Source organism: Scyliorhinus canicula, chromosome 4 (genome assembly GCF_902713615.1).
Source record: "Scyliorhinus canicula chromosome 4, sScyCan1.1, whole genome shotgun sequence".
Classification (NCBI taxonomy): domain Eukaryota; kingdom Metazoa; phylum Chordata; class Chondrichthyes; order Carcharhiniformes; family Scyliorhinidae; genus Scyliorhinus; species Scyliorhinus canicula.
In genome coordinates, this window is record NC_052149.1 from 85,752,883 (window position 1) to 85,779,160 (window position 26,278).

At 46.7% G+C, this 26,278-nt stretch overlaps 1 protein-coding gene across 1 annotated transcript in view; it reads right to left on the minus strand.

Moving 5' to 3' along the window:
* The window catches only part of nphs2 (NPHS2 stomatin family member, podocin), a 69,542-nt gene that overhangs the window by 29,340 nt on the left and 13,924 nt on the right, over positions 1-26,278 (minus strand). Inside the window, exons 4-7 of the mRNA XM_038793508.1 lie at positions 24,194-24,276; positions 15,859-16,062; positions 12,147-12,276; positions 11,303-11,409 (exon numbers count right to left, since the gene is read on the minus strand). Coding sequence (XP_038649436.1) covers positions 11,303-11,409; positions 12,147-12,276; positions 15,859-16,062; positions 24,194-24,276 — 524 coding nt within the window. The remainder of the gene's footprint in view (positions 1-11,302; positions 11,410-12,146; positions 12,277-15,858; positions 16,063-24,193; positions 24,277-26,278) is intronic.

The window sequence follows — 26,278 nt, forward strand, 5'->3', positions numbered from 1 at the left end:
GAGCCATTCCGCTGACAGGGGGGGGGGGCTTCGATGGGAGCTGGGGGGACTGGTGGGGGGTGGTCTGGGGGTGGCGAGGGGGTTACAGTTTTTGGCAGGCCGGCGCTGTGGTATACGGCATGCGCAGCCACGGAACTGGCCATCCGCGTCCGTATCTACAGGTAAAGTTGGGGTCTTTACATGGCGCGGCTGCTACCCCCCCACCAGGCGGAGCATCGCCGCAGGGGCGGCACCGACTTTTTGGTCGTAAGACCGGACACAGCCTCCGGACATTGCCGCACAATCGGAGAATCCGGCCCTAAGTGTTGACGCCATGACTGAATCAGGGGACTTCCACCACAACTAAATTGCCGCTGGTCCTGGAGAATTCCTGATCCATTAATAGGCTAGCACCGGTGCCACGTTGAACTTTTCTAAAATATTAATTTATGGGATCTGGGCGTCGCTGGTTAGGCCAGCATTTATTGCCCATCCCTAGTTGCCCTTCAGAAGGTGGTGGTGAGTTGCCTTCTTGAACCGCTGCAGTCCCTGATGTGTAGATATACCTATTGTACTGTTAGGAAGGGAGTTCCAGGATGTTGCCCCTGTGACAGTGAAGGAATGGTGATATATTTCAAGTCAGGGTGGTGAGTGACTTGGAGGGGAACCGCCAGGTATCTGCTGCTCTTGTCCTTCTAGATGGTACTGGTCGTGGGTTTGGAAGGTGCTGTCTAAGGAACCTTGGTGGGATACTGCAGTGTATCTTGTAGATGGTACATATGGCTGCCACTGTTCATCGCTGATGGAGGGTTTGAATGTTTGTAGAAGGGGGAGCAATCAAGTGGGCTGCCTTGTCCTGGATGGTGTTGAGCTTCTTGAGTGTTGTTGAAGCTTCATTCATCCAGACAAGTGGAGAGTATTCCATCACATTCCTGACTCATGCTTTGTCGATGGTGGACAGGCTTTGGGAAGTCAAGAGGTGAGTCACTCGCCGTAGGATTTCTAACCTTTGATCTGCCATGGTAGCCACAGTATTAATATGGCTCGTCCAGTTCAGTTTCTGATCAATCGTAATCCCCAGGATGTTGATTCTAATGAAAAATGGTGTCCGGTTCAATGGAGTTGGGATTGGCACTCGAGAGGCTGGCAAGCTGCAGCCGCATATCAGCACTCTATTCCCCAAACTCACTCATCCTAGCCAAGAAGATGGCAGCACGGAGAGTGGCACCCCAGTTCATGAATGCGGACCTTGAGACTTTCTTAGATGCCATGGGTGAGAGGCAGGCCATCCTGTTCCCTGGGTGAGAAGGAGGCTGCCACCCTCCGCCGTACACCGGGTCTGGCCTGGGCAGAAACTGTGAGCGTTGTGGGCCCCCATCACAAGGGCCGGATAGCAGTGCAGAAGGAAGCTGCATGACCTCCTGAGAGTGACCAAGGTGAGTAGGCAGCACTGTGCCCCTGGCACCAACTCCGTACCAAACACCCTTAACCCCACCCCTCCAACCCAGAGGGCGACTGAACCCCATCCGGCAGCAGTGTGCATGCGCCCTACCTTGCACCACATGCCAGCACCCATACCACCCACATGGCCCGCTGTCTTGGCCATGAAGACCAACAGCTGCCCACCCCATGTGCTGCCTGTGTCCAACTGTCTAACCCTGTGCACATTCTATCTACCCCCCAGGAGAAGGCGGCACATAACTGGAGAGAGAGAAGACCAGAGGCGGACCACTGGGCCTGCAGCCCCTCACTGCTGCGGAGCGCTGGGCACTGGGCCTGCAGCCCCTCACTGCTGCGGAGCGCTGGGCACTGGGCCTGCAGCCCCTCACTGCTGCGGAGCGCTGGGCACTGGGCCTGCAGCCCCTCACTGCTGCGGAGCGCCGGGCACTGGGCACTGGGCCTGCAGCCCCTCACTGCTGCGGAGCGCTGGGCACTGGGCACTGGGCCTGCAGCCCCTCACTGCTGCGGAGCGCTGGGCACTGGGCCTGCAGCCCCTCACTGCTGCGGAGCGCTGGGCACTGGGCCTGCAGCCCCTCACTGCCGCGGAGCGCTGGGCACTGGGCCTGCAGCCCCTCACTGCTGCGGAGCGCTGGGCACTGGGCCTGCAGCCCCTCACTGCTGCGGAGCGCTGGGCACTGGGCCTGCAGCCCCTCACTGCTGCGGAGCGCCGGGCTCTGGGCACTGGGCACTGGGCCTGGTCAGTGGGCAGTCGCTGAGGCAGAGGTCGGTATTGGGAAACCAAGTGAAACCATGCCACTTGGGACACCTGAGCAACTGCCGGACCCATCCAGCACGATCACTCCCGAGGACGGCAGCCAAAGGGGACCCATGTCATAGACCGGGATTCACAGCAGGCCACCTCTACCACAAATATACCGGCTAGGGATCTGCCTAGACGTAGCGTTAGGGTCTATAAGGCCAAAAAGGTGGACACCAGTTAAGTTGGCATGTGTGCAGCACATAGGATAATGTTAGGCACTAGAGCACAAACCTTTATAGGGATATTCGTGCCGTCAGGCATGCCTCCTAGTCAATGAACCTGGAGGCGATCAAGCGTCCAGTGCACGCGGCCCTAGCACACATGTGTGGCTTCCTGTGCATGCTAGGGCCCCATAGCCTGCCCATCCTGGCCCCACCCTGAATCCTCCTCATCGAACAGGGCCTGCCATTCATCCCCCTCCACCAGCACTTTGCCCATCTGCTGCGTGATGTTGTGGAGGACGTTGCAGGCCACTACGATGTGGGAAAGCCTCCTAGTGCTAATCTGGAGGGCCCTTACAGAACGTCCCAGGCTAGTGAACTGCATATTCAGGATGCCACTGCTCCTTTCGATGACGTCCATGGTCGCAGCATGGGCATCGTTGTAGCGGGTCTCCGAGTAGGTCTGTGACCTCCGGGTAGGTGTCATTAGCCATGACCACAGCCATGACCCTCACCCAGGGGTGTGCCTCGAAGGTCCAAGGAACTGTCGAGTGTGCCAGGATGAAGGCGTTATGCACATTGCCCGGGTATTGGACGCAGACGTGCATGATGTGCAGCTCATGGTCATACACCAGCTGTACGTTCATCATGTAACCCCTTTTGGATTGTGATGACCAACCCATCATGCACCAGTGCTCGTAGCGGGACATGCGCTCCGTCGATCATCCCTTGAACCTGGGGCATCCCAGTGATGGCAGCGAAACCTGTTGCCAGGGCGTCATGGTAGGCTTGGTCCACATTGAAGCTGATATATTGTACCAACCAGGCATACAGAGTCTCCATGATGGCGCAAATACACCTGTGCATGACTTCTACGAGATCCCAGACAGGTTCCACCTTGGCGCCTGGAAGGACATGTTATAAAAGCTCAGGGTGACCATCACCTTGACGGCCACCGGGAGTGGGTGTCCTGCTCCATACCCCCAGGTTTCAGATGCGTGAGGATCCGGCAGATAAGCCGCACTGTCCCCCTGCTCAGCGGTGTCTTCAGTGACATGCTCGGTCCGGCAGGTCCTCAAATGATGGCCGCTGCCAGTACACACGAGGCCTCCTCCTCGGCCTGTTAGGTGGCTGGCTCTCCATCCTCACCAGCTGCCTCCTGTTCCTCTGGAGCAGGTTCCGCTGCTGCAGGATCCTCCCTGAAAAGCTCCTGCTTGTACAGCCTCATGCGTCCCCCAGGGCGGCAACAGCTAAGATGAAGGCTAGCATTCCTGTTTGAAATCTGGAGTCCATTGACTGTAGGGGGTGAAAGCAGATATGTTAGCATCGTGCGTATCCCCGTGCCAACCAGATCCAATGGGCTGCATGCTTGCCCCGGCCTGCACTGCAGCCCCTGCCCCCTGCATGTCCCCTCCCCCCCCCAACTCCCATGCCCAACCCCGGCCATTCCCACTGGCACTTTGCCCTCTGCACCGCACAGTGGCCCTGTCGGTGCTATACACTGCGGGAGCCTCTGGCCCCGGCACCCTTCCGTGCTGTCAGTGGTAGCGGTGACTGGCCCTCAGGATGTAGTGGTATGTTCCATGGACCTCGTCCGGTGCCCTCCTGTCGGGGCTACTGTGGGCGTCTCGTTTGGGTGGGTCGCGTGATGCCCTTTCGGCAGGTGGCGCCTGGATTTGGGGGCTAGGGGTGGGTGGGCTGGAGTCGGATATGGTGGGGTGGGGCACCCATATGGCCGGAGTCACTCTGCGTAACCACTGGCCAGTGTGGGCGGACAATGGGGAATGCAGGAAGATGAATGCCTTGCAGACCGTGGCAATGACGGCCCGTGCCTGGACCGACCCCATGGCCCATCCCATGGTCACACTCCCCGCCACCTCCCGCTACTACCCCCTGGCCATGGCAGATGCCCCCTCCAGCCAGCCATGCCAGTGGATGGTCCGGCATCCCACGGTCGGGCCTCTGGGAACATGTCCTACCGCCTCTCTCTCTATCAGCAGCCACAGCGCCTATTTCCCGAATTTTAAAACCACAAGTGAAACCCGCCGTCAGTAATTCCTCCTGGTGGAGGCAGAGAATCGCGAAGGTCTCAGAGAATACCGGGCCCATTAATGTTATGCCAACGGCGTTTACTGTACGTGCGGAGTAGAATGCATTCACACCGTTGTCAAGGTATCGGAGCATGGCATTCCGTCGGGCACCCAGCACTGACCACAATCTTTGTCTCACATGCGATTCTCCGTCCAATCGTGTTTCACAATTCTGCCGTTGCTGGATGGAGGATCCCACCTCATGGTTGTGAACACTGATTGAATACGACAGACCCGGACATCCTGGCCAGAATGGGGTGGGGTCCACTCTTGTCTCCACTCTTTCTCGGTCCTTTGCCTGAACTGCTGGTGAAGTGTTATGTCCTCAAGATGGCTAGATTGTGGAGGACGCAGCAAACCATCATGAATCAGTGACAATGTTGAAAATGGTAGCACACTGATGTCATGATCTGCCTCTTACACGTACTTCCAACTAATGCTCTTAACACCCTCACCAAAAAGGCATTCAGCAGCCACTGGAAGTGTGCGTGTGTGGCACCAACAACATTTTGATTCCAAACCAGCACCCATAACACCAAAACTATGGATATTACAGAGTAACCAATTTATTTACCAGGATGCATTGCATACAGTTAGTTTTAGGGGAGGCGGTGGAGCAGTGGTATTGTTGCTGGATGGACGAGTAATGCTCTGGGGACCTGGGTCCAATTCCACCATGGCGGATGGTGGAATTTAAACTCAATAAAACATCTGGAGTTAAAAGTCTAATGACGACCAAAGTGATATCATGGTTCTGTTGTAATTCACCGGCTAACCACTAGGAGTCTCATCAGTATATAAGTGAATGTTCAAGTCAGGTGACCTCAGACTGACTAGGCAGCTGGGAGAGATATTGGTTTGTGCATATTCATACTGTTATTCATCTGTTGTTTGTACATATTTGATCTACAGTTAATGTTAACAAATTGTTTCTAGGTTTAGCTACAACACAACCAATTACTGCCCCATCAGTCTACTCTCAATTATCAGTAAAGTGATGGAAGTTGTCATCAACAGTGCTATCAAGCGGCACTTACTCAGCAATAACCTGCTTGTGGACGCTCAGTTTGGGTTCTGCCAGGGTCACTCAGCTCCTGACCTCATTACAGCCTTGGTTCAAATGTGGACAAAAGAGCTGAATGCAAGAGATGAGATGAGAGTGACTGCCCTTGACATCAAGGCAGCATTTGACTGAGTATGGCATCAAGGAGCCCTAGCTAAACTGGAGTCAATGAGAATCAGGGGAAAACTCTCCACTGGTTGGAGTCATACCTGGCACAAACAAAGATGGTTGTGGTGGGTGGAGGTCAACCATCCCAGCTCCAGGATATCACTGCAGGAGTTCCAGGAGTACATTGTATATCTTGTGTTGCCCTATAATGTATTCTCATGTATTTTCTTGAATTTTGTTTAATTCCCTTTTCTTCCATGTACTGAATGATCTGTGAAACTGCTTGCAGAAAAATACTTTTCACTGTACCTCAGTACACGTGACAATAAACAAATCCAATCCAATCCAATCAGGGTAGTGTCCTAGGCCCAACCATCTTCAGCTGCTTCAACAATGACCTTCTTTCCAATATAAGGTCAATGTGGAGCTGTTCGCTGATGACTGCACAATGTTCACAATTTGGCACTCCCCAGATACAGAAGCAGTGCCTGCCCAAGTGCAGCAAGACCTGGACAGTATCCAGGCTTTAATGACAAGCGACAAGTAACATCCACGTTACACAAGTGCCAGGAAATGAACATCTCCAAAAAGAGAGGATTTAATCGTTGCCCCTTGACATTCAATGGCATTACCAATGCTCAATCTCTGACTTTCACATCCCGAGGTTATCATTGACCAGAAATCGAATTCCAACTAGCCATATAAATACAGTGGCTACCAGGACAGGTCAAAGGCTAGAAATCCTGCAATGAATAACTTAGCTCCTTTCTCCCCAAAGACAGTTCACCATTGCGATGAATATAGGAAATGTTTATTGTATTGTATATATCTGTTGCAGTAATGTTATTAAATGCTTGGGTTAAGGTATATATATCTGTTGTAGTAATATTTTTTTTAAATCCTGGTTTAACATACAGGCAGGTGGTGTATCTGCAAAAGGTACAATTAAGATGTTGTAAAAGTGGGATAATCATTTATTACAACCATGTACTTGTTGACAAAGAGATGGCTCCTAGAACTTTGTTATATTTACTGGAGATTCCCTGGAGAGTAGATGACTTGAGACATTGAGTTTAGACTTAAGTGAACAGGTCATGGGATCTGAGTGGGATAAAGATGATATAAGTAATGTGAGGAGCCAGGTCTGTCTGCAGTTTTGCAGTCTTATATAGGTTTGGAAGTCTGCTAGGAGTTTTAAGTTGAGCAGCAGTTTTGCCAAAGGCTGCCAGGTTGAGCAGGAGTCTGAGAGAGACAGAAGGATTTGCAGATTGTGCTTGAAAGGGTTTCTCTCTACTTTTCTGCAAGAAAATCTCTGCACAATAGTACAGCAAGTGTCCCATGTTTGTTAACTTTATTTACTTTTGATCTGGCTTTTGATCTGCAATGGGCTTTGCTTAATTGGAGATAGAGAAGGTATCAGTTAGTAGTTGAAGTGTTTTTTTAAATTTTAAGTATTATTTAACTGTTAATTAAAAAGGCATTTCCTGTAATGTTAATGTGTTTAATCCTGTATTAATAATAAAGTTTGTATTAATAAAAAAAATCCCTATTTGTAAGTGGAATCACTCGTGGGGTGAAGTATCTTTTCCTCATAGTTTACAAACTGCAGAATTGTCGGGGTTTCTAGTCCGGTTTTCTAATATAAATTGGGGTCTAGTCCTTATACGGCTGGTTTAGCTCAGTAGGCTAAACAGCTGATATGTGATGCAGAACAAGGTCAGCAGCACATGTTCAATTCCCGTACCAGCTGAGAATTCTGAATTCTCCCTCGGTGTACCCAAACAGGCGCTGGAATGTGGCAACAAAGGGTTTTTCACAGTAACTTTATTGTTAATGTAAGCCTACTTGTGATAATAAAGATGATTTATTACTATTTTTATATTTATTAATTTATTTATTAGATGGCAACACCATCAATAAGCATAGGTCAGGAGTATAATGGAATACTCTCCACTTGCCTGGATGAGTGCAGCTCCAACAATACTCAAGAAGCTCAACACCATGCAGGACAAAGCTGCTCACATGATTGCTCCCTCTTTCATAGACATTCACTCCCTCCATCACCGATGAACAGTGGCAGCCATGTCTCCCATCTATAAGATGCACTGCAGTAACTCGCCAAGGTTCCTTATACAGCACATTCCAAACCCACGACCACTACCACCAAGAAGGACAAGGGCAGCAGATACCTGGGAACCTCACCACTGGACCTGACATGGAAATATATCACCGTTCCTTCACTGTCACTGGGTCAAAATCCTGGAACACCCTCCCTAACAGCACAGTGGGTGTACCTACACCTCAGGGACTGCAGCAGTTCAAGAAGGCAGCTCATCATCACCTTCTGAAGGGCAACAAGGAATTGGCAATAAATGCTGGTCTAGCCAGCGACGCCTACATCCCATTAATGAATACAAAAGAAAATTCTCTCTGGTGGTCGGAAACAGAAGTGAGGATTGTTTCGAGATCCCACCCCAAGGGGGAAGTAGTTACTCATCAGAATTTTCATGGGGGTGGCTGCTTAATTGACATTGAGATTGGTTCAATGTTTAATTAAGAGCTTTCAAAACTGGAAAACCTTTCAGCTTGAGAGGAGCAGCAGTCTATAATGAATGATAAATAACAGAGGGTGCTTCAACCCTGATGATTCCTCTTCCACTGTGTTCGATCTTTAAAGCATACAGCAATCAGCTACGACAATAAGGGAGAAGGGGAAATCCCCCCACAGCAGGCGTGCCCAGATGTTTGTGACTTGAGATCTACTTTTTCATGTCATCCTACACAATCTGTCAGCACGGTATTCTCCCCCTCCCCCATAGGGACATTCAAACATGCTACACCTAATAGGCCTTCAATTGCCTGTCTATAGATAAAAAGAAGAAAAATGTACCAAGAACACTCGTGCGCAGTATTATGCAAATATATCCTCCCCTAAAGGGTGCTAATAAAGCAGGTGGGTTTTTACAACAGGCTGGTGCTTTTGTGGTCAAAGATTCCAGAATTTTAACCTAGTTTAATTCATTGAATTAAAATTCTCCAACTGCATGACAGGATTTAAACTCTTGTCTTTCAGATCATTAATCAAGGCCTCTGGATTACAAATCCTGTGACATAGCATGCACGTCTGTACCCAAAGTAGCAACAGTTAAATGTTGTTTAATATCCAGTTGACATTTATTCTGTTGGTCCAGGGTGTCTTTTACTTTTAACATGAATGGAAATAAGTGAGGATAGTTCTGTGCTGTAGATCCTTAGCCATTAGGAATTGGGTTGAGACCTGAGGGAAAAATCTTACAATAATGCGGTAAAGGTTACTTGGATTGCAAAGGCTTTTGCAATCAACAGGGGTAGGTGGGAGGTTACATTTCATCAGCCTGGGCAAAATCTGAGATCAAAGCTGCGAGGAGAATGTCTAACCTGCTGCCAAACCAGTTAACAGCTGACAGTATTTTATGGTCCAGGGTTTAGAGATCCCAAAAACCTATCATGGAGTTTACCTGACCCATGACTTTTATTATATTGTGGTATGGGGAGCACACAGCCCACTCTACAGGTGTGGTGCAGCAGAAATTTAAAATTAATTTTTAAAGCAAAACAATGTTTATTCTATGAACACAGTTAACCTTTTTAAAACGTACAGTGAACATCTTAGCAACCATCAATTTAAATACACCCCTCAAAGAATACAACACTCTAAGTGATCCTTAAACTGTCCTTTTAATAGCCATAAAACAAAAATCCTTTTTACAGGAGCACATCAGGTTTAAATTCTCTACTGAGAGCAGTTATCACACTGAATTCACCAAATGATCCAGAGATAGTCTTTAGATGGCAGAGAGATCAAAATTACACCTTCTTTGGCTGGCTTCAGCTCCAACACCAAAACGAAACCAAAAAACACAGACACACCCAAAGCGAAACTAAAAAGCAGAGCCAGAGCTCAGCTCCACCCACACTCTGACATCACTGCAGCCACTTGAGCCGACAAACATTTCTTAAAGTGACATTCCCATGACAGTATTCTAATGCTAACTGCATTCTGCTTTCAACACACGGGGAGCATCTTATGCTGGATGTTTGCAGTTGCCTTCACTAAAAACACACAACAGTAAGTATATAATTTAGTACCTATTGTATCATCATATAAAATTTTCCCTTACCTTTTCCAGGGATAAAGTGAGGGCAGAAAGGAAGCACCACAAATGTGCTGACTCCACGCATGTGCCAAGTGTACAGAAAGCGTGCGGTCAGCTGGAAACTAGCTCCCAATTAACCAGTTGACCGCGATCCAAGTTCTGAGAACCTTTGCTCCAAGGGTAGCCTGTATTTGCTCTCATACTGGAGCAGACAAGGAGGGCCTGAAAGCTTGTCTGGAGGGCTGGCTGCCACCGGGTATCTGACATCTGAACTGCCCCCATGCTGATTTGGGAAACTGGAAAATTCCTGTTAGCCATCTTACATTGGCCTCAATTAGGTCATCAGCTTTGGCTCAGTTGATAACACACTTGACCGGGATTCTCCATTTGGGTGATTACTGTTCTCCAGCCGGAGGTGAATTGCAATTGAGTTGCGCTCCTACTGAGAGCGTAGATCAAGAAGCAATTCACTATGCTTTGCCATGCAGATCCTTTGGCTCAGACAGAGAAAGCACCAAATGTTAATTCCTGGAAAGAGAAAGCAGTGACAGCTATGTGCGTGTGAAACCTGTCAATCACAGCCCAGTAAGAAAGATGAATGAATGGCTTGCAGCTCAGGGATCTGAGGGGTTTAAACATAAGTCACTGCTTTCTCTTTCCAGGAATTGGCACGTGGTGCTTTCTCTATCTGAGCCAGAAGGTGTAGCCCAGGTGAGTATTCCAACAGTAATTCTATTCCCTGTCTCTGTCTAGACTGCTCTCTAGCACCCAGACAGGGGTCTCCTTTCTGGGGGGCTTCCTGACAGGTTTCTCGTTTCTGGGGGGGGCCTCTTGGCAGGTGTCTCTTTTCTGGGGGTCTGTGGGGGGGGTCCCTATTTAGAGGATCTATATGGAGTGTCTCCCTATTTAGAGGGTCTCTGGGAGATGGTGCGCGGGTACTGGGAGGGTGGGGTGGCCAAGTCTTGCATTGTGGATGGCCCTCGGATGGAATTTGCGGGCAACTCCCTTTAGGGGTCACCACCCCCCACCCTCCCCCCCCCCCCCCCCCCCCCCCTCCCCCCTTGGCCTACGGCCAAGAACTGAACTTGATAGTGCAGGAAATGAGTCTAAGTGTGGCCTCGGCAAGGCCCAAATACCGAGCCCAAAGAATCTTATAGCACGGAAGGGGGCCATTCTAATAGTGTCTGTGCTAAACCTTGATGCACTATCCAATTAATGCCAAATCCTTGTTCTTTCCTCAAGACCCATCAACGTTCTCCTTTCCAAGCATAGATCCAATTCCCTCTTGAAAGCCGCTATTGGAGCTGCTCCACCATTCTCTCAGGCAGTGCATTCCAGACAGGCCATAAAAAGTACTCACGTGTTGTGTCCATGCAATTCAATAGGATTTGTCACTTTGGACTGCGATTCGGCCTAGAAAAGCTTGACATTTTCCTGCTAGACATTTCTCCAGAGCAAAACATACCATCTGCTCAGAGTTCTGAAAACATAATTTCTGCACTTACTTGCGAAATAAGAGATTCACAGGCATATACTCCGTGTAATGGAAATGGAGAAGTAGTCTCTTCCAAGTCATATGGCAGTTTGATTGCTGAAATGTGGCTGTTTTCACCTTCTCATGGATTTATTACATATAGGATAGATGCAGGGTGTGACCAACTACAATACATTTGGAAGCTTCTCTTTCTATACTATACTTTAAATTAATCACAGTACAGTATAACCCTGATTAATTTTAGCTGCTTTTAATATATTTATTCTTTCATGGGATATGGCTGTCGCAGGCAAAGCCAGCATTTGTTACCCATCCCTAATTGCCCTTGAACTGAAATGGAGTGGCATTTTTAAGAGTCAACAATATGTCACAGACCACCTAAGGATGGCAGATTTCCTTCCATAAAGGTTTAAATCGATAATGGTTTCATGGTCATCATTAGAATTTTAATTCCAGATTTTTAATTGAATTAAACTTTCACCATCTGCCCTGGTGGGATTTGAACCTGGGTCCCCAAGGCATTAACCGGGTGTTGGGATTACTAGTCCAGTGACATTACCACTACGCCACCACATCACCATAATATGCTACAATATCAGGCAGCAGAGCCTTCCAAATGCGTTCACCTCTTAAGTAATAAAATGACAAATAAAAGTAATAAGATGACAAATGGGGTGCAATAAGCATAGGCTTTCTGCAAACTGCCTCTACAGCAGGAAGGAAATACAATGTTGTAACCTGGAGGAATAATTCAAAGCTTATAGAACAAAGGAACTGTTAAAGGCAATGAGAGGGGAAATGTGATGATGAAAATTTTTAAGGATCAAAAGAGGAAGTTGGGAGGGGAGCTATACTTGAACTAGCTGTAGTTAAAGATAATATTAGTTTGTATGCTGCATTTTGTGGTTCCTTCTTCTCAACAGTTTCCTTATCTAGCTCTTGAACTTTGAAAAGATCAATAGATATGGTGTGATGGTATCCTAACTGTTGTTAGCGCGTAAAACTGTCACATGGAGCGATGGGTGAGAAAGATATTGCAATGATAATGTTGTTTGCTGTTCGTTTGACTTACACCAGCCCCTGTCAACCCAAAACATTTTGGCCCAATAATTTGTTTAAACTGTAAACTGATAATGGCACAGCGAGAGTAGCAGGGGGCGAGGTTTAGTCTAATTTGTTAGTGAAGGTAATATTTTTGAGTTAAATCTGTTTGAGTTGAAGTCCATGGGATGAAAGGGACATTGGCAGTTGACTGAGTGATAGGAAGCAGGGAGTATTGATGTGCAGATACTTTTCAGACTGGAGGATGGTATACGTGGTATTCCGATGAAGTCAGTATTAGGATCACTGCTTTTCTTCATATATATTAATGACCAAACTTGGTTGCACAGGGCACAATTTCAGAATTTGCAGATGACATAAAACTTGGAAATATGATGAGCTGTGAGGAGGGTGGTGATAGACCTCGAGAGGATAGAGACATGCTGTTGGAATGGGCAGATACCTGGCAGATCAAATTTAATGCAGAGAAGTGTAAAGTGATGCATTTTGGTAGGAAGACAAAGAGGCAATTTAAACTGAAGACTATTCTGAAGTGTGCACAGCAGCAGAGGAATCTAGAGGGATATATGCAAGATTTGTTCAAGGTGGTAGGGTAGTTGAGAAAGTGGTTAAATAGGCAGATTGGACTCAGGCGTTTCTGAATAGAGGCACAGTATGAAAGCAAGGAAGTTACAATGAATCTGTCTAAAATGCTGGTTCAGCCACAGCTGAAGTAGTATGTCTACCTCTGGGCATCACACTTTAGTGAATGTGAAGGATTTAGGGAGGGCGCAGAAAAGATTTATGAGAATGGTTCCAGGGATTGTGGACAGATTGGATAAGTTGGGGTTGTTCTCCGTGGAGAAAAGAAAGTTGAGAGATGATTTATTAGAGAGATTCAAAACCATGAGAGGTCTAAACAGAGTAGAAGGGGGACCTATTTCCATTGATAGATTGGTTAAGAATTAGACGACACAGATTTTAGGTGATTAACAAAAGGGTTTTTATGCAGTCACTGGTTAGGATCTGGAAGGCACTGGAGGGTTTGGTGGAGGCAGATTCAATCGTGGCTTTCAAAAGGGAATTTGATAAGATCTAAATGGAAACAGATTGCAGCATTCAATAGAATAGACCCACAGAATCCCTAAAGTGCAGAAGGAGGCCATTTGGCCCATCAGGGCTGCACCGACCCTCTAAAACAGCACCCTACCCAGGCCCAATCCCCTGCCCTATCCCTGGAACCTTACCTACCGTGTAGATCTCTGGGAAATTTAGCCTGGCCAATCCACCTAACCTGTTTGTGTAAAGGGCAGGGAAGTGGGACTAGATACATTTCTTTTACAAAGAGCTGACACAGGCTTGACAGGCTGAATGGTCTCATTCTAAGCTGTAATCATATTATGTTTCTATTCTATGTTTCTATGAATGAGAGGTCCAGTGGAGGTAAGAGAGGGCAGCAGTAATAGGTAAATGTACTTTAGTGCTGGACAGGCAAGACAGATTTAGATAAGTTGGATGGAGCACTGGAGACTAGTGAGGAGCCCATTACTGAAGCCAAGTCTGAGGGTCAGCAACTCTGTGGGTGGTTAACAGAAAAGCAGGTAAGATTTTGATTCATGATGGAGTGGGAGTGGGAGATAAGTGCAGAACTGCACAATGTTGGAGATGGAAGTAGGTGAATTTTGTGATGGATAGAATATGGAGGGTGGGATTCTCCCGTACCCGGCCGGGCGGCGGGTCCCGGCAGGACGGAGTGGCATGAACCACTCGGGCATTGGGCCGCCCCAAAGGTGCGGAATCCTCCACACCTTTAGGGGCTAGGCCCGCCCCAGAGTGGTTGACGCCCCGCTGGCTGGCATGGAAAGCCTTTGGCGCCACGCCAACTGGGGCCAAAGGGGCTCCGCCGGCCAGCGCGGGTCCGCGCATGCGTGGGAGCGTCAACGGCTGCTGACGTCATCCCCGCGCATGCACAGTGGGGGGTCACCTACGCGTCGGCCATGGCGGAGGCTGGCATGGCCGGCGCGTAGGAAAAGAGTGCCCCCACGGCACAGGCTCGGCCGCGGATTGGTGGGCCCCGATCGCAGGCCAGGCCACCGGCGGGGGGTCGGAGAATCCCACCCGGAGTTTGAAACACAGCTCAGGGTCAGATAGGATAGCAAGGGTGCACACGTTCAGTACGAGTGAGCAGATGAAGGACATGGATGAAATTGAAGAAGTTACAGATTTGTTGGCAGGCGAAGAATAGAATGGCTGTAATCTTGATATTGTTGAGTTTTAAAAAGTTTTGTCTCATCCATGGCTTGATCTTGGACAAGCAATTTGGTAACACTGAGAAGTTTGTGAAGTTGAGGATAGTTTTTGTTGACTTATGCAGAGTTAATTCCATGGGTCCCAAGGAAGGAAAGTCCGTTTCAAACCGATCAATTTTTTAAAAGACCACTCGGCAGCAATGGCATGCTCTACACATCTTAACAAGCGGAGGATCGTACTTCCATCAATCTGAATGGGAGGAAGTCCTGCTCCTCAAGAACTGTCAGCCAATCAGTGAAAAATTTCAGTAGTGGGTGTTGCTGGGACTACAGGGAGGCTCCAATGTGAAGAAGACATGGCCACCGGAGACATAAGTCCCAAGCTTATAGGGCAGGGATGTATCATGCACCCTATTGGGGTGTTTTGGGTGGTTGGTTTTTGGAGGTCAGGAAGGAGGCACAAATTAGGGGTCCAATCTTGGAGGGTATGCCCATGCGCACAGGGAACTCTGAATGATATGCCCCCCTTCCTTCTCACTTTTTCTCCAAAGCTGTTCAAAAAAACAGCCTTCCCACTCTCGCCCACCCATACCGCACAGCATTTAATGCAGTACAGGGCCTTAAGTGGACAATGATTGGTCACTTAAGGGCATCAATAGCTGTCACTAGATCTAAGAGTAGGCAGGCTACGGGGTGCCTTAATCACTTCTGTGTTATGGAGACCTGATTGGAGATGGGTGGGAAGGCGATGGGTTAGCCACCCAACATATTTTATGCGCTTAATCCATCCTCACCAAAAAGGAAGAGGGCTGTAACATTCAGCCCCATGCCTACTGAAATTGTTGTAACATGAGGAAAATAAGGGGTGTCAGGATGGAATTAAAAGGTATTTCTGAGATTACTGTTTCAGAAAAGGAAGAGCAAGCAAAGATAGTTCCTTGAAGGTAGATCATGCAGAAAAACAGTGGATTTGAATGACGTGTTCAACTGTGCCGAACACAACTGAGAGCACAAGGATAGATAGGGTGCAACAGTGACAAAGGATCCCAGTTGTGTTTTTGTGTTGATGCTGTGGATAGGATGGAAACAAGGAATTCAAACATAACATTTGAAATGAGGTGAACTTCCAGATGGCTAGTGACAAAATATTCAGGAGAGGAAAGGGAAGTTAGGTGGGGGGAGGGGGGGGGGGGACAACGGGCAAAAAACATAAAGGTATAATTTTTGAGAAAGTATTGACGATGAGAGGAAATGCAGCATCTTCAAATTTGTATACCTTGATTTCATCACCAATGTTTTTCCTTTCCAAGAGGATTTCATTGAATTTCCGACGTGCTAAGCTCCGTTTAACAATAGTTTGCACCAGCAGTGATACTGAGACAGAAGAGTTACCGACACTTGTTAATGAGAGGGAGGCATTCTCTACTCGATAATAGCAGATGGCATTCACCTGAGCAGTCACCATGTCTTTGGATATAATCTGCAAAATAAATGGCAGCACCTTGGAGGTTACAACTCTTTATCTTTCAATGGAAACTCAATATTAGCTGGAACCATTCAAATCTTGCTTCATATTAACATCTCTATAGAACTAATTGAATGTGATATCAAAGCCATTACAGAGGCCTGGTTACAGATTGACCATGGACTGAGACCACAATGTTCAAAGGTATTTGACATATTTGAAGGACAGAAAGAAAGGAAATGGAGGAGGGGTAGCTCTGTTAGTAAAGGATCTTGGTTCAGAGGATCATAATGTGAAATCAGTTTGAGTAGGTAGATGAGAAATAGCAAATGAAAGAAGTCACTGGTAAATTTTTCAGATAGCGAGAAGGGAGACTGCACCATCCGAGAAATGTAGGCCTTGATCGAATTTCGCAATCAGTTTTAGAGTGAGAAATGTGCGTTTTAAACTTAAATACAGGTAATTACAAGGTATGAAGACAGATTTGGCTAAAGTGGCCTATAAAAATAAGCTAAAAGGTAAGAAGGTAGAGAAACAATGGCAAACACTGAAGGGGGTATTTCATCATTTTCAACAGTTACATTTCAATGAGAAAGAAAGACTGCAGGAAGGATGGACCATCCGTGGCTAACTAATTTGGTATCAAATTGAAAAAAGATGTGCAATGCGGCAAAGATTAGTGGCAGCCCAGAAGGTTTGGAAAATTTAAAAAATCAACAAAGGATGTCTATCAAAAAAAGAAATTAAAATATGAGAGAAAACTAGCAAGAATATCAAAAGGAAAAGAGTAGTTCACTGAGTGTGGTACCTTAAAAGAAGTAACTGGGGAATTAATAATGGGAAACAACAAAGACTTTGAACAAATATTTTGTATCTATCTTATAGAATCATAGAATTTACAGTGCAGAAGGAGGCCATTCGGCCCATCGAGTCTGCACTGGCCCTTGGAAAGAGATCCCCACTTAAGCCGCATGCCTCCACCCTATCCCCGTAACCTCACCTAACCTTTTTGGGCACTAAGGACAATTTAGAATGGCCAATTCACCTAACCTGCACATCTTTGGGCTGTGGGAGGAAACCGGAGCACCCGGAAGAAACCCACACAGACACGGAGAGAACGTGTAGACAGTGACCCAAACAGGGAATCAAACCTGGGACCCTGGAAGTGTGAAGCAACTGTGCTACGCATGGTGCTACCGTGCTGCCCTATCTTCACAGTAGAACACACAAAAAGTATGCCGAGAATAGTAGAAAAGGAGGGGGCAAAAGAGAGGGAGCTCTTAAAACAATTACAATCACTAGAAAAAAAGTATTAGGAAAACTAACGGGACTATACTGATCAGTCCCCTGGACCTGATGGCCTGCAACCTGTATTAAATGAAATTGCTGTAGCAATTGTGGATGCATTGTTTGTAATCTTTCAAAATTCTCTAACTTCTGGGAAGATCCCAGCAGATTGGAAAACTGCAAATGTAAATACCCTAATCAAGAATGGAGGAGGCCAAAAAGCAGGAACCTGTAGGCCAGTTAGTCGAACATGGGTCATTGGGAAAACGGAGAATCCATTATTCAGGAGATAGTACCAGAGTTTTTAGAAAATCATAATGTAGTCAACATGATTTAATGAAATGGAAATCATGTTAGGGGAAATCATGTTAGCCCCATGTAAAGGGGCTGGTTTAGCTCACAAGGCTAAATCGCTGGCTTATAAAGCAGACCAAGCAGGCCAGCAGCACGGTTCGATTCCCGTACCAGCCTCCCCGGACAGGCGCCGGAATGTGGCGACTAGGGGCTTTTCACAGTAACTTCATTGAAGACTACTCGTGACAATAAGCGATTTTCATTTCATTTCATTTCATTTCATTTCATGTTTGTAAAATTTAATAGAGTTTAATAGAAGATGGAACAAGCAGGCAGATGAAGGGGTACCAGTAGATTCCCAAAAGACATTCAACAGATGCCCTATAAAAGGTTGTCGTAGAAGAGCTCATGGTGTTGGGGTTGATATATTCACAAAGACATTGGCTGACAGACAGGAAACTGTTGAGATTAATTAATTATTTTTTGGATGACAATCTGTAACAAGTGGAGTACCACAATGATCAGTGGTGAGGATTCACCTATTTATGATCTGTATTACTGACTCGGATAAAGGGACTGACTGTAGTATAACCAAGTTTTCTGATGATATGTAAATAAGTAGGAAAGAAAGTTGTGAGGATACAGAATCTGCAAATGGATTTTGATAGGTTAAGTGGGCAAACAATTTGGTAGATGAAGTATAATGTGAGACAATGCGAGGTTGTCCACTTTGGCAGATAGGATAAAGAAGCAGAATATTATTAAAAGGAGGGACTGTAGAATGCTGCAGTACAGAAGGATGTGGGTATCCTTCACATGAATCACAAAATGTTAGCATGCAGCATTATGGACAGGAGGGAGTTTAATTTAAACAGCCCTGATTTCTCGTCTCACCAGAAAGATGTGGTGATTTTTGATTTCTCCATTTATAAACAATGACATGTGTCCCAATTCCTTGGTTTTGGTGAGATCCAATTTCTATTAATAACCTCACGTCAACACAAAATGGGGTAAACTCAGAGGGTTAGTTTATTTGTACACATGCGTGAGAGGAGTCACAACATAACCCCATTTTCACTCACACAATAAAGGAGGGAGATGGCGAAAGAAAGATTTATAAGGCAATGACCAAAGAGTAAAGACTTATTGTTTCATGTGAGTCCAGAATCAAAGTCCAATGGTGTATTCCTTCAAAGAGGTTGGCAATCTGAAAACTGATGCCATTTAATTTTCCAATAGAGATGATTTCCATGATGCGATAAGCACACAGAGATGAATTAGTTTTGTAGGTGATAGTAGAGAAGTTCAGGAGTTCCAGCAGAAACAGTGTAGTTGGGGCCAGGCATTCACGCCTGGACAGAACCTTTTTTCTGAGCTGATGCTTGGTAGATGGAAAGATGGCAGATGGAGTGGCAGTAGAGCAAGAGAGTATAACTGGCTCTCCCAGCTACGGGGTCATGTCAGATGATTCTCACCTCTCCACTTGGGCTTTGACAAAGGATATATATTCCTTTGTCCAACCTCTTGAGATGTTAATCTTCCAACCAATTAACAATTTGAAAGGAGAGGGTCCTTTGTCCAGGCAGATGACTTGGCTCCGGTGACCAGACCTGATTTGTTAAATGTAGATGGCCTTTGTAGAATTCCGATGAATTAGGCCTCTGCCGGGTCGTTTGCATATCTTCAGGGATAATGAGGTGTCAACTTCTCTGAAACTGCCAGAAAGTTCTTTTTGTGCAAAAGCCACAACCAGATATGACTTCAGTCATTGTAAAGTCTTTGTCCCGAATTTAAAATTTTAGAAGGTAATCATGAGGATTTCTGTTTACTTCATAAAAATATAGAGTGTGAGGTCTTAGCTGCTGACAGAATGCAAATGGAATGTTGGCCTTTATTGCAAAGTGGATGAAGTACAAAAATAGGGAACTGCTACAACTGTGCGGAGTCTGCACGTCCTCCCCGTGTGTGCGTGGGTTTCCTCCGGATGCTCCGGTTTCTTCCCACAGTCCAAAGATGTGCGGGTTAGGTGGATTGGCCATGCTAAATTGCCCGTAGTGTCCTAATAGTATGGTTAAGGGGGGGGGGGGGGGTTGTTGGGTTACGGGTATAGGGTGGATACGTGGGTTTGAGTAGGGTGATCATTGCTCGGCACAACATCGAGGGCCGAAGGGCCTGTTCTGTGCTGTACTGTTCTATTAAACTAGACAGGGTAGTGCTGAGGGCACACCGAGAGTACTGTGTACTGTTTTGGTCTCCTTAGTTAAGAGGGATATACTTGTATTGGAAGTAGTTCAGAGAGGGTTCACTAGGCTGATTTCTAGGATGAAAGGGTTGCCTTCTGAGGAAAGGTTGAGCAGCTACACCTACTCATTGGAGTTTAGAAGAATGGGAAGTTATCATGTTGAAACATATAGGGTGAGATCTACCAGCCGTGTTGTACTCAGAAAGCAGCATGGTGCAGCCGGTAGATGCCGGATGATCACTCTTCAGGGATCTTCCCGGCTCGCCACGCTTTGTGAGATCTAATGCAATCTCCCAGGATGTCATGATGTGAATCCCGGCCATTGTGGGCAGGATCACTTTCTGGCAAATCTGCATATTGGAGTGAGATAGCTAGTCTCACTCTAGTATGTGTTCCCGAGATCTAACCAAAGCCCCCTTGCACTGGAGACCTCAGGCGAATGCCGCTCAGTGCTGGTCTCCACAAATGGGGAACAGATGAAACAGCATTCATGGGGGGTCTCCCAGGGATCAGAGATGGCAAGGTGAATGTCCTCTGGGCAGGGTGGCACTCTGGCACTACCAACCTGGCAGTGCCACCAGGGTGCCCGTCTGGCATTGTCAAGGTGTCTAGGTGACACTGTCAGGGTGCCAGGCTGGCTCTGCCAAAGTGCCAAGCTGGCATTTTGTGCATGGCAGGGATCGGGCCAGGGGTGCCCTGAGGGGGGTCATGGTAACCCCCTTATAGTGAGTTGGGGCTGGGGGGGGGAGCGGTTTAGGAGTCACGTCGGAGGCTTGAGAGATCAGGATGCCATAAATGGCATCCCCATCTCTCGCTGCACTGAGGCGTCCTGGTGGGCGGAGCACTTCAGTGTAGAAAATGGGTCAAAGTGTGACCTCAGCTGTGCATTCCACGCTAATGTACCCCAATGACCGTGAGATAACAGCATGTTTCTTGGCACTCCAAGTGCCAGCAAACACCCAGCTAAGCGTGCACTCTACGGGACACTGTCCCCTTTCGGGTGGATTGCGCCCATAAGTTTCTAAGGAGGCTTGACAAGGTGGATACTGAAAGAATGTTTCACCTCATGGAGAAATCTAGAACTAGGGGCACAGTTCAAAAATCAAGGCCCTAATCTTCCATTCTTCAGATTGTCTGAGACCAGGCATGAGACTGAAATACACATTGGGAGGTTGTAAAAGACCTGACACGCTGACCTATGTGGGAATTGCTCAAGAAGTTTGAAATTCTGATGGGCAGTTCTGCTCCTGGAACCCTCAACTGAGCTTGTCTTTGAAGTTTCAATGTACTTTCCCAAACCATTACGCAGGAAGTGCTGGACAGATTAAAACCTAGTGTAACTTATCTAACTACAGAACTGGCATCCCAATCATTCACACTGACCCTCCTGACCCCCCCCCCCCCCCCCCCCACCCTGTCACCGACCAGCTGGTTACCGTCTGACCCGACTCCCATCCCGAACTAACCCAACAGGCCCACCATCCAACCTGACTGCTCTCACGGCCTCTGTTCTTTTTGGCTGATTGCCCTCCTCAGCCCTGGCCTGGAAGGCGAGAGTCTTCCCACTACTCCCCTCAATGGCTGTCGGCCAGCCCCTCTTTCTCACTTTGCTGAATCCTTCGCAGAAGAGATGAACTTTTGGGGGCACCTCTCAGTACGGGGGCCCCCCATTGGCTAGGGCCTCACAGAGTAGCGCTGTGTGTTTCATTGTAAGTCTGCCTCTGCTGACTGCTCATACAGATGCTGATTGAATCACCTGTGGGCATTTGCAATACTTTCTGTTTTTATTGTGGATTTTTCTTTTGTTCTCAATGTAATTGAAAAGGTTTTCCTAAGCTTTTTCCAAAGTCATGTTTCCGTTGAACAACTGCTATTACAGCTGTATATCTAATAATTGCCAAATTTTCCAAAAGAATGAAAATTGATTTATGAAGGGAAGTTTTCAGCAAGCCTCATTCCTGTAACAACAAGCAGCAAGTTGTTTTGAAGTGCCTGCTGTTTAGCTAACTCATGTTGTTTCACACAATGACCAACATATGCCTTGTCGTCTGCATACAGTTCTTCTTTTCTGGAGATGCAGTTCCTTCTCCTGTGTTAAATTTTCCTGCAGTGCAGCTGTCTCTAACTTAGAAGCTGAAGTAATGCTGATTTCATCAGCTTTCTGTGGCAGACTGAATGCTCACAGCAATTGTGCATGTCTCTGTGATGTGATAGCGAGAAACGCAAAGAAACATCACTGACCAGGGACAACAGGCAATTGGAAACTGTATTTGGGGAGCTGGGAACTTTTCCAGCAATGACCAATCTGATTGATGTGCACAATTCAAAGTGTCATGGGATGGGAAAAGACAAATCTATAGACGCTAATTTGAAAAATTATCCAAGTGTAGAACTAAGCCTGAAGAACACTTAAAAGAGAAAAGCACATGACAGCATGTGTCAGTTCATGATACATGTGCTCATGCATCTAAGTCATGATTTCCAGATCATGCTACGATTTAATTCGATACTGGTCAGTGAAAGACTATTCTGAATTGTAGGGAACAGGAATTACCAGCGACACTGTACCCTGAAGAGTACTTATTGTAAACTCATGGAAGTTGTTAACAGAAAACCATTAAGACTTTAATGCGGCTCTCACCTTCTTCAGCATGGTGCTTCCTGCTCTTACACTTTCTTCCAGAAATACTTTCAATGTATAAAGTTTGTGAACTTTAATGTAAAATTGGGTGAATGCAAGTGGAAATTTCATGCTGTTTTGTAAGTAGGTGTTACCTTGTAAGGAAAATCTGATTAAATACAATAATTTGTTTAATTGCACCAGCATTCTTGTATTACAGTTATCATGTTGCAATTTTCCTTAAGAAGTACATTATAACATGGCAATAAGAAAATAACTACTGGTCCATTTGGCCTTTCCTACTGTTACCCTGTAACAGGTCAGTATCATTTACAGAATATAATAACCGCTATTCCATCAGACAACAGGAATTTGTCTATTTACTTTTTGAAACTTCTTAATTTTGATGTTGAACCTCCTCCACTGACAGTTTGTCCCAGATGGTGTGAAAGAAATAGGTAAAGAAATTGATAACTTGGATGAGGGATGAGGGAGTTGAAGGGTGGGTCAGTAAATTTGCAGATGATACGAAGATTGGTGGAGTTGTGGATAGTGAGGAGGGCTGTTGTCGGCTTCAAAGAGACATAGATAGGATGCAGAGCTGGGCTGAGAAGTGGCAGATGGAGTTTAACCCTGACAAGTGTGAGGTTGTCCATTTTGGAAGAATAAATATGAATGCGGAACACAAGGTTAACGGTAGGGTTCTTGGCAATGTGGAGGAGCAGAGAGATCTTGGTGTCTATGTTCATAGATCTTTGAAAGTTGCCACTCAAGTGGATAGAGCTGTGAAGAAGGCCTATGGTGTGCTAACATTCATTAGCAGAGGGATTGAATTTAAGAGCCGTAAGGTGATGATGCAGCTGTACAAAACCTTGGTCAGGCCACATTTGGAGTACTGTGTGCAGTTCTGGTCACCTCATTTTAGGAAGGATGTGGAAGCTTTGGAAAAGGTGCAAAGGAGATTTACCAGGATGTTGCCTGGAATGGAGAGTAGGTCTTACGAGGAAAGGTTGAGGGTGCTAGGCCTTTTCTCATTAGAACGGAGAAGGATGAGGGGCGACTTGATAGAGGTTTATAAGATGATCAGGGGAATAGATAGAGTGGACAGTCAGAGACTTTTTCCCCGTGTGGAACAAACCATTACAAGGGGACATAAATTTAAGGTAAATGGTGGAAGATATAGGGGGGATGTCAGAGGTAGGTTCTTTACCCAGAGAGTAGTGGGGGCATGGAATACACTGCCTGTGGAAGTAGTTGAGTCGGAAACGATAGGGACCTTCAAGCGGCTATTGGATAGGTACATGGATTAGGGTAGAATAATGGAGTGTAGATGAATTTCTTCTTAAGGGCAGCACGGTAGCATTGTGGATAGCACAATTTCTTCACAGCTCCAGGGTCCCAGGTTCGATTTCGACTTGGGTCACTGTCTGTGTGGAGTCTGCACATCCTCCCCGTGTGTGCGTGGGTTTCTTCCGGGTACTCCGGCTTCCTCCCACAGTCCAAAGTTGTGCAGGTTGGGTGGATTGGCCATGATAAATTGCCCTTAGTGTCCAAAATTCTATGATTAACCTAGGATAAAAGTTTGGCACAACATCGTGGGCCGAAGGGCCTGTTCTGTGCTGTATTTTTCTATCTCCATGTATCACCTGGGGTCTGTACTTTGTTCAGCAAATTTCTAACATGCGTTTTTCTTTAATACTTACTTCATGAAATGGGATCTCCAATGTTTTGATACGTAGGTCTACTTTGTGGTAGGTGTCCAGACATGGCATGAAGAAGAAGAGACCTAGAAGGAGAACCAATGAATGACCATTTATATAATAATCTCATTGAGGTCTTGTATTGGTAGTGCAACATTTTCCAACTACTTTAAGAGAAACCTGAATTCTATTGCTAAGACACCTTAGAATAAATTTCATAGAATCCTTACAGTGCAGAATGAGGCCATTCGGCCCATCAACTCTGAGCCAACCCTTTGCAAGAATATCCTACCAAGGCCTAGATCCTGCCCTCCCAGGCCCAAGCTCTGCCCTGTTCCTGCGACCCAACCCTAAGGGGCAATTTTAGCATGGCCAATCCACTTAACCTGCACATCTTTTGGACTGTGGGAGGAAATCGGAGCACCCAGAGGAAACCCACGAAGACACTGACCATACACCCCTAACCTGAACCCTAACCCTAGTATATATCACCTTCAAAGGAGCTGTGGATTGAAGATACGTCGTAGTAACAAGTATCCAACCTATATTCCCTTCAAGTGCAATCACATGATGGGAGCAGTAAATCAATCCTTATCCCCAATCGAGTGTCAGTCATTGAGAAACAACTTTCTTTTTGTTGGACATCCCTCAGTTTCCTGAATTCTGGAACACTCTGCCCTAGAATAGGAGCAACTATTGATTGTCCAACGGTATTAGTCTTTGCTAAATCCTACTAAATCGGAGTCCATTTTAAATAATATTCCCAATGTCTGGGGCCGGGATTCTCCCTTTGAGGGACTAAGTTCCCACGCCCGCCTGAATATGGACGAGAATCACTCCGGACATATTCCTCGAAAGCCCGGGGTGATTCCCCATTCTCCAGGCGGCTAGTAGGCCTCTGGCGTGCATCCCGCACTCTGGCTGCCGGCGGGGCCCTGTTGGACAGACCGCGCGGCGGCCCATCTCGGCACGGGCACCGCTGACATGGCCGAGCCACACAGCGGGCCCGCGCGGAGGAAGATCGGTCACTCCCGGATCGCGATGGCCTACCGATCGGTGGCCCCCGATCGCGGGCCTGCCCGTCGTCGAAGCCCCCTCCCCCCCGGTGTCAGATCCCCACGCCCCCCCCCACCATAACGCCCCCAACAGCCGCGACTCCGAGTTCCCGTCGGGTGGAACCACATGAGAAGCATTCCGCCCGTCGAGTGCGGAGAATCGCCAGGGTGGCCTTTTCCAACGGCTTCCGACAGGCGCCACGTCGATTGCACGCGCGCAAATGGTGGCGATTCTCCAGTCGCCGGTGTGGGGGCCTATTTTGCGTAATTCTCCGCCCCCGCACTGAGCACGATTTCGGCACGGAGGGTCGGAGAATCCCATCCTAGATATCCAGAGATAAACTGGTACAAAATGTATCTTGGTGGAGGGACAAGTAGTATTGAGGAACCGGGAGGGCTGCTTTGTATCATCTTCAAACTTAGCAACAGTGCCCTGAGTTCCATCTTCCTGATCATTTATGTATATTGTGAATAAAATTGGGAAGTTTTATGTACTATATAATAATAATACATCCTAAGGACCTATATGCGCACCTAACCAGTTCAAACTATTTGAATCCAATCCCAGTTTGTTAAAGTACATTTTGTGGGATATTAAAAAATGTATTTGTTTTTGAGTGTGGTGTCATTGCAAGATAATGTCCATCCCTAGTTGCCCTGAGAAAGTGGCAGAATGCCTTTTTTTTGAAGCACTGCAGTAGCAAAGATGCTCCCACAATGATGTTATACAAGTCAAAATACCAATGCATCAAAACTGAGATTCTGGTAGATAATTAATTGAGTGATGTTAGCATCATCAAAGTAAAATGCTTAATCTCCATCTTGTTTAGGAACAGAAGTTGCAATATTAGCAGGAATATGCCACAGGGCGCGATTTAACACGCAGAAAAGAGTCACGTTTTGGGTGCATAAGACCACAAGCCCATAAGACGCAGGAGTAGAATTAGGCCACTCGGCCTATTGAGTCTGCTCCGCCATTCAATCATGGCTAATCATTTTTTCATTCCCATTCTCCTGCCTTCTCCTCATAACC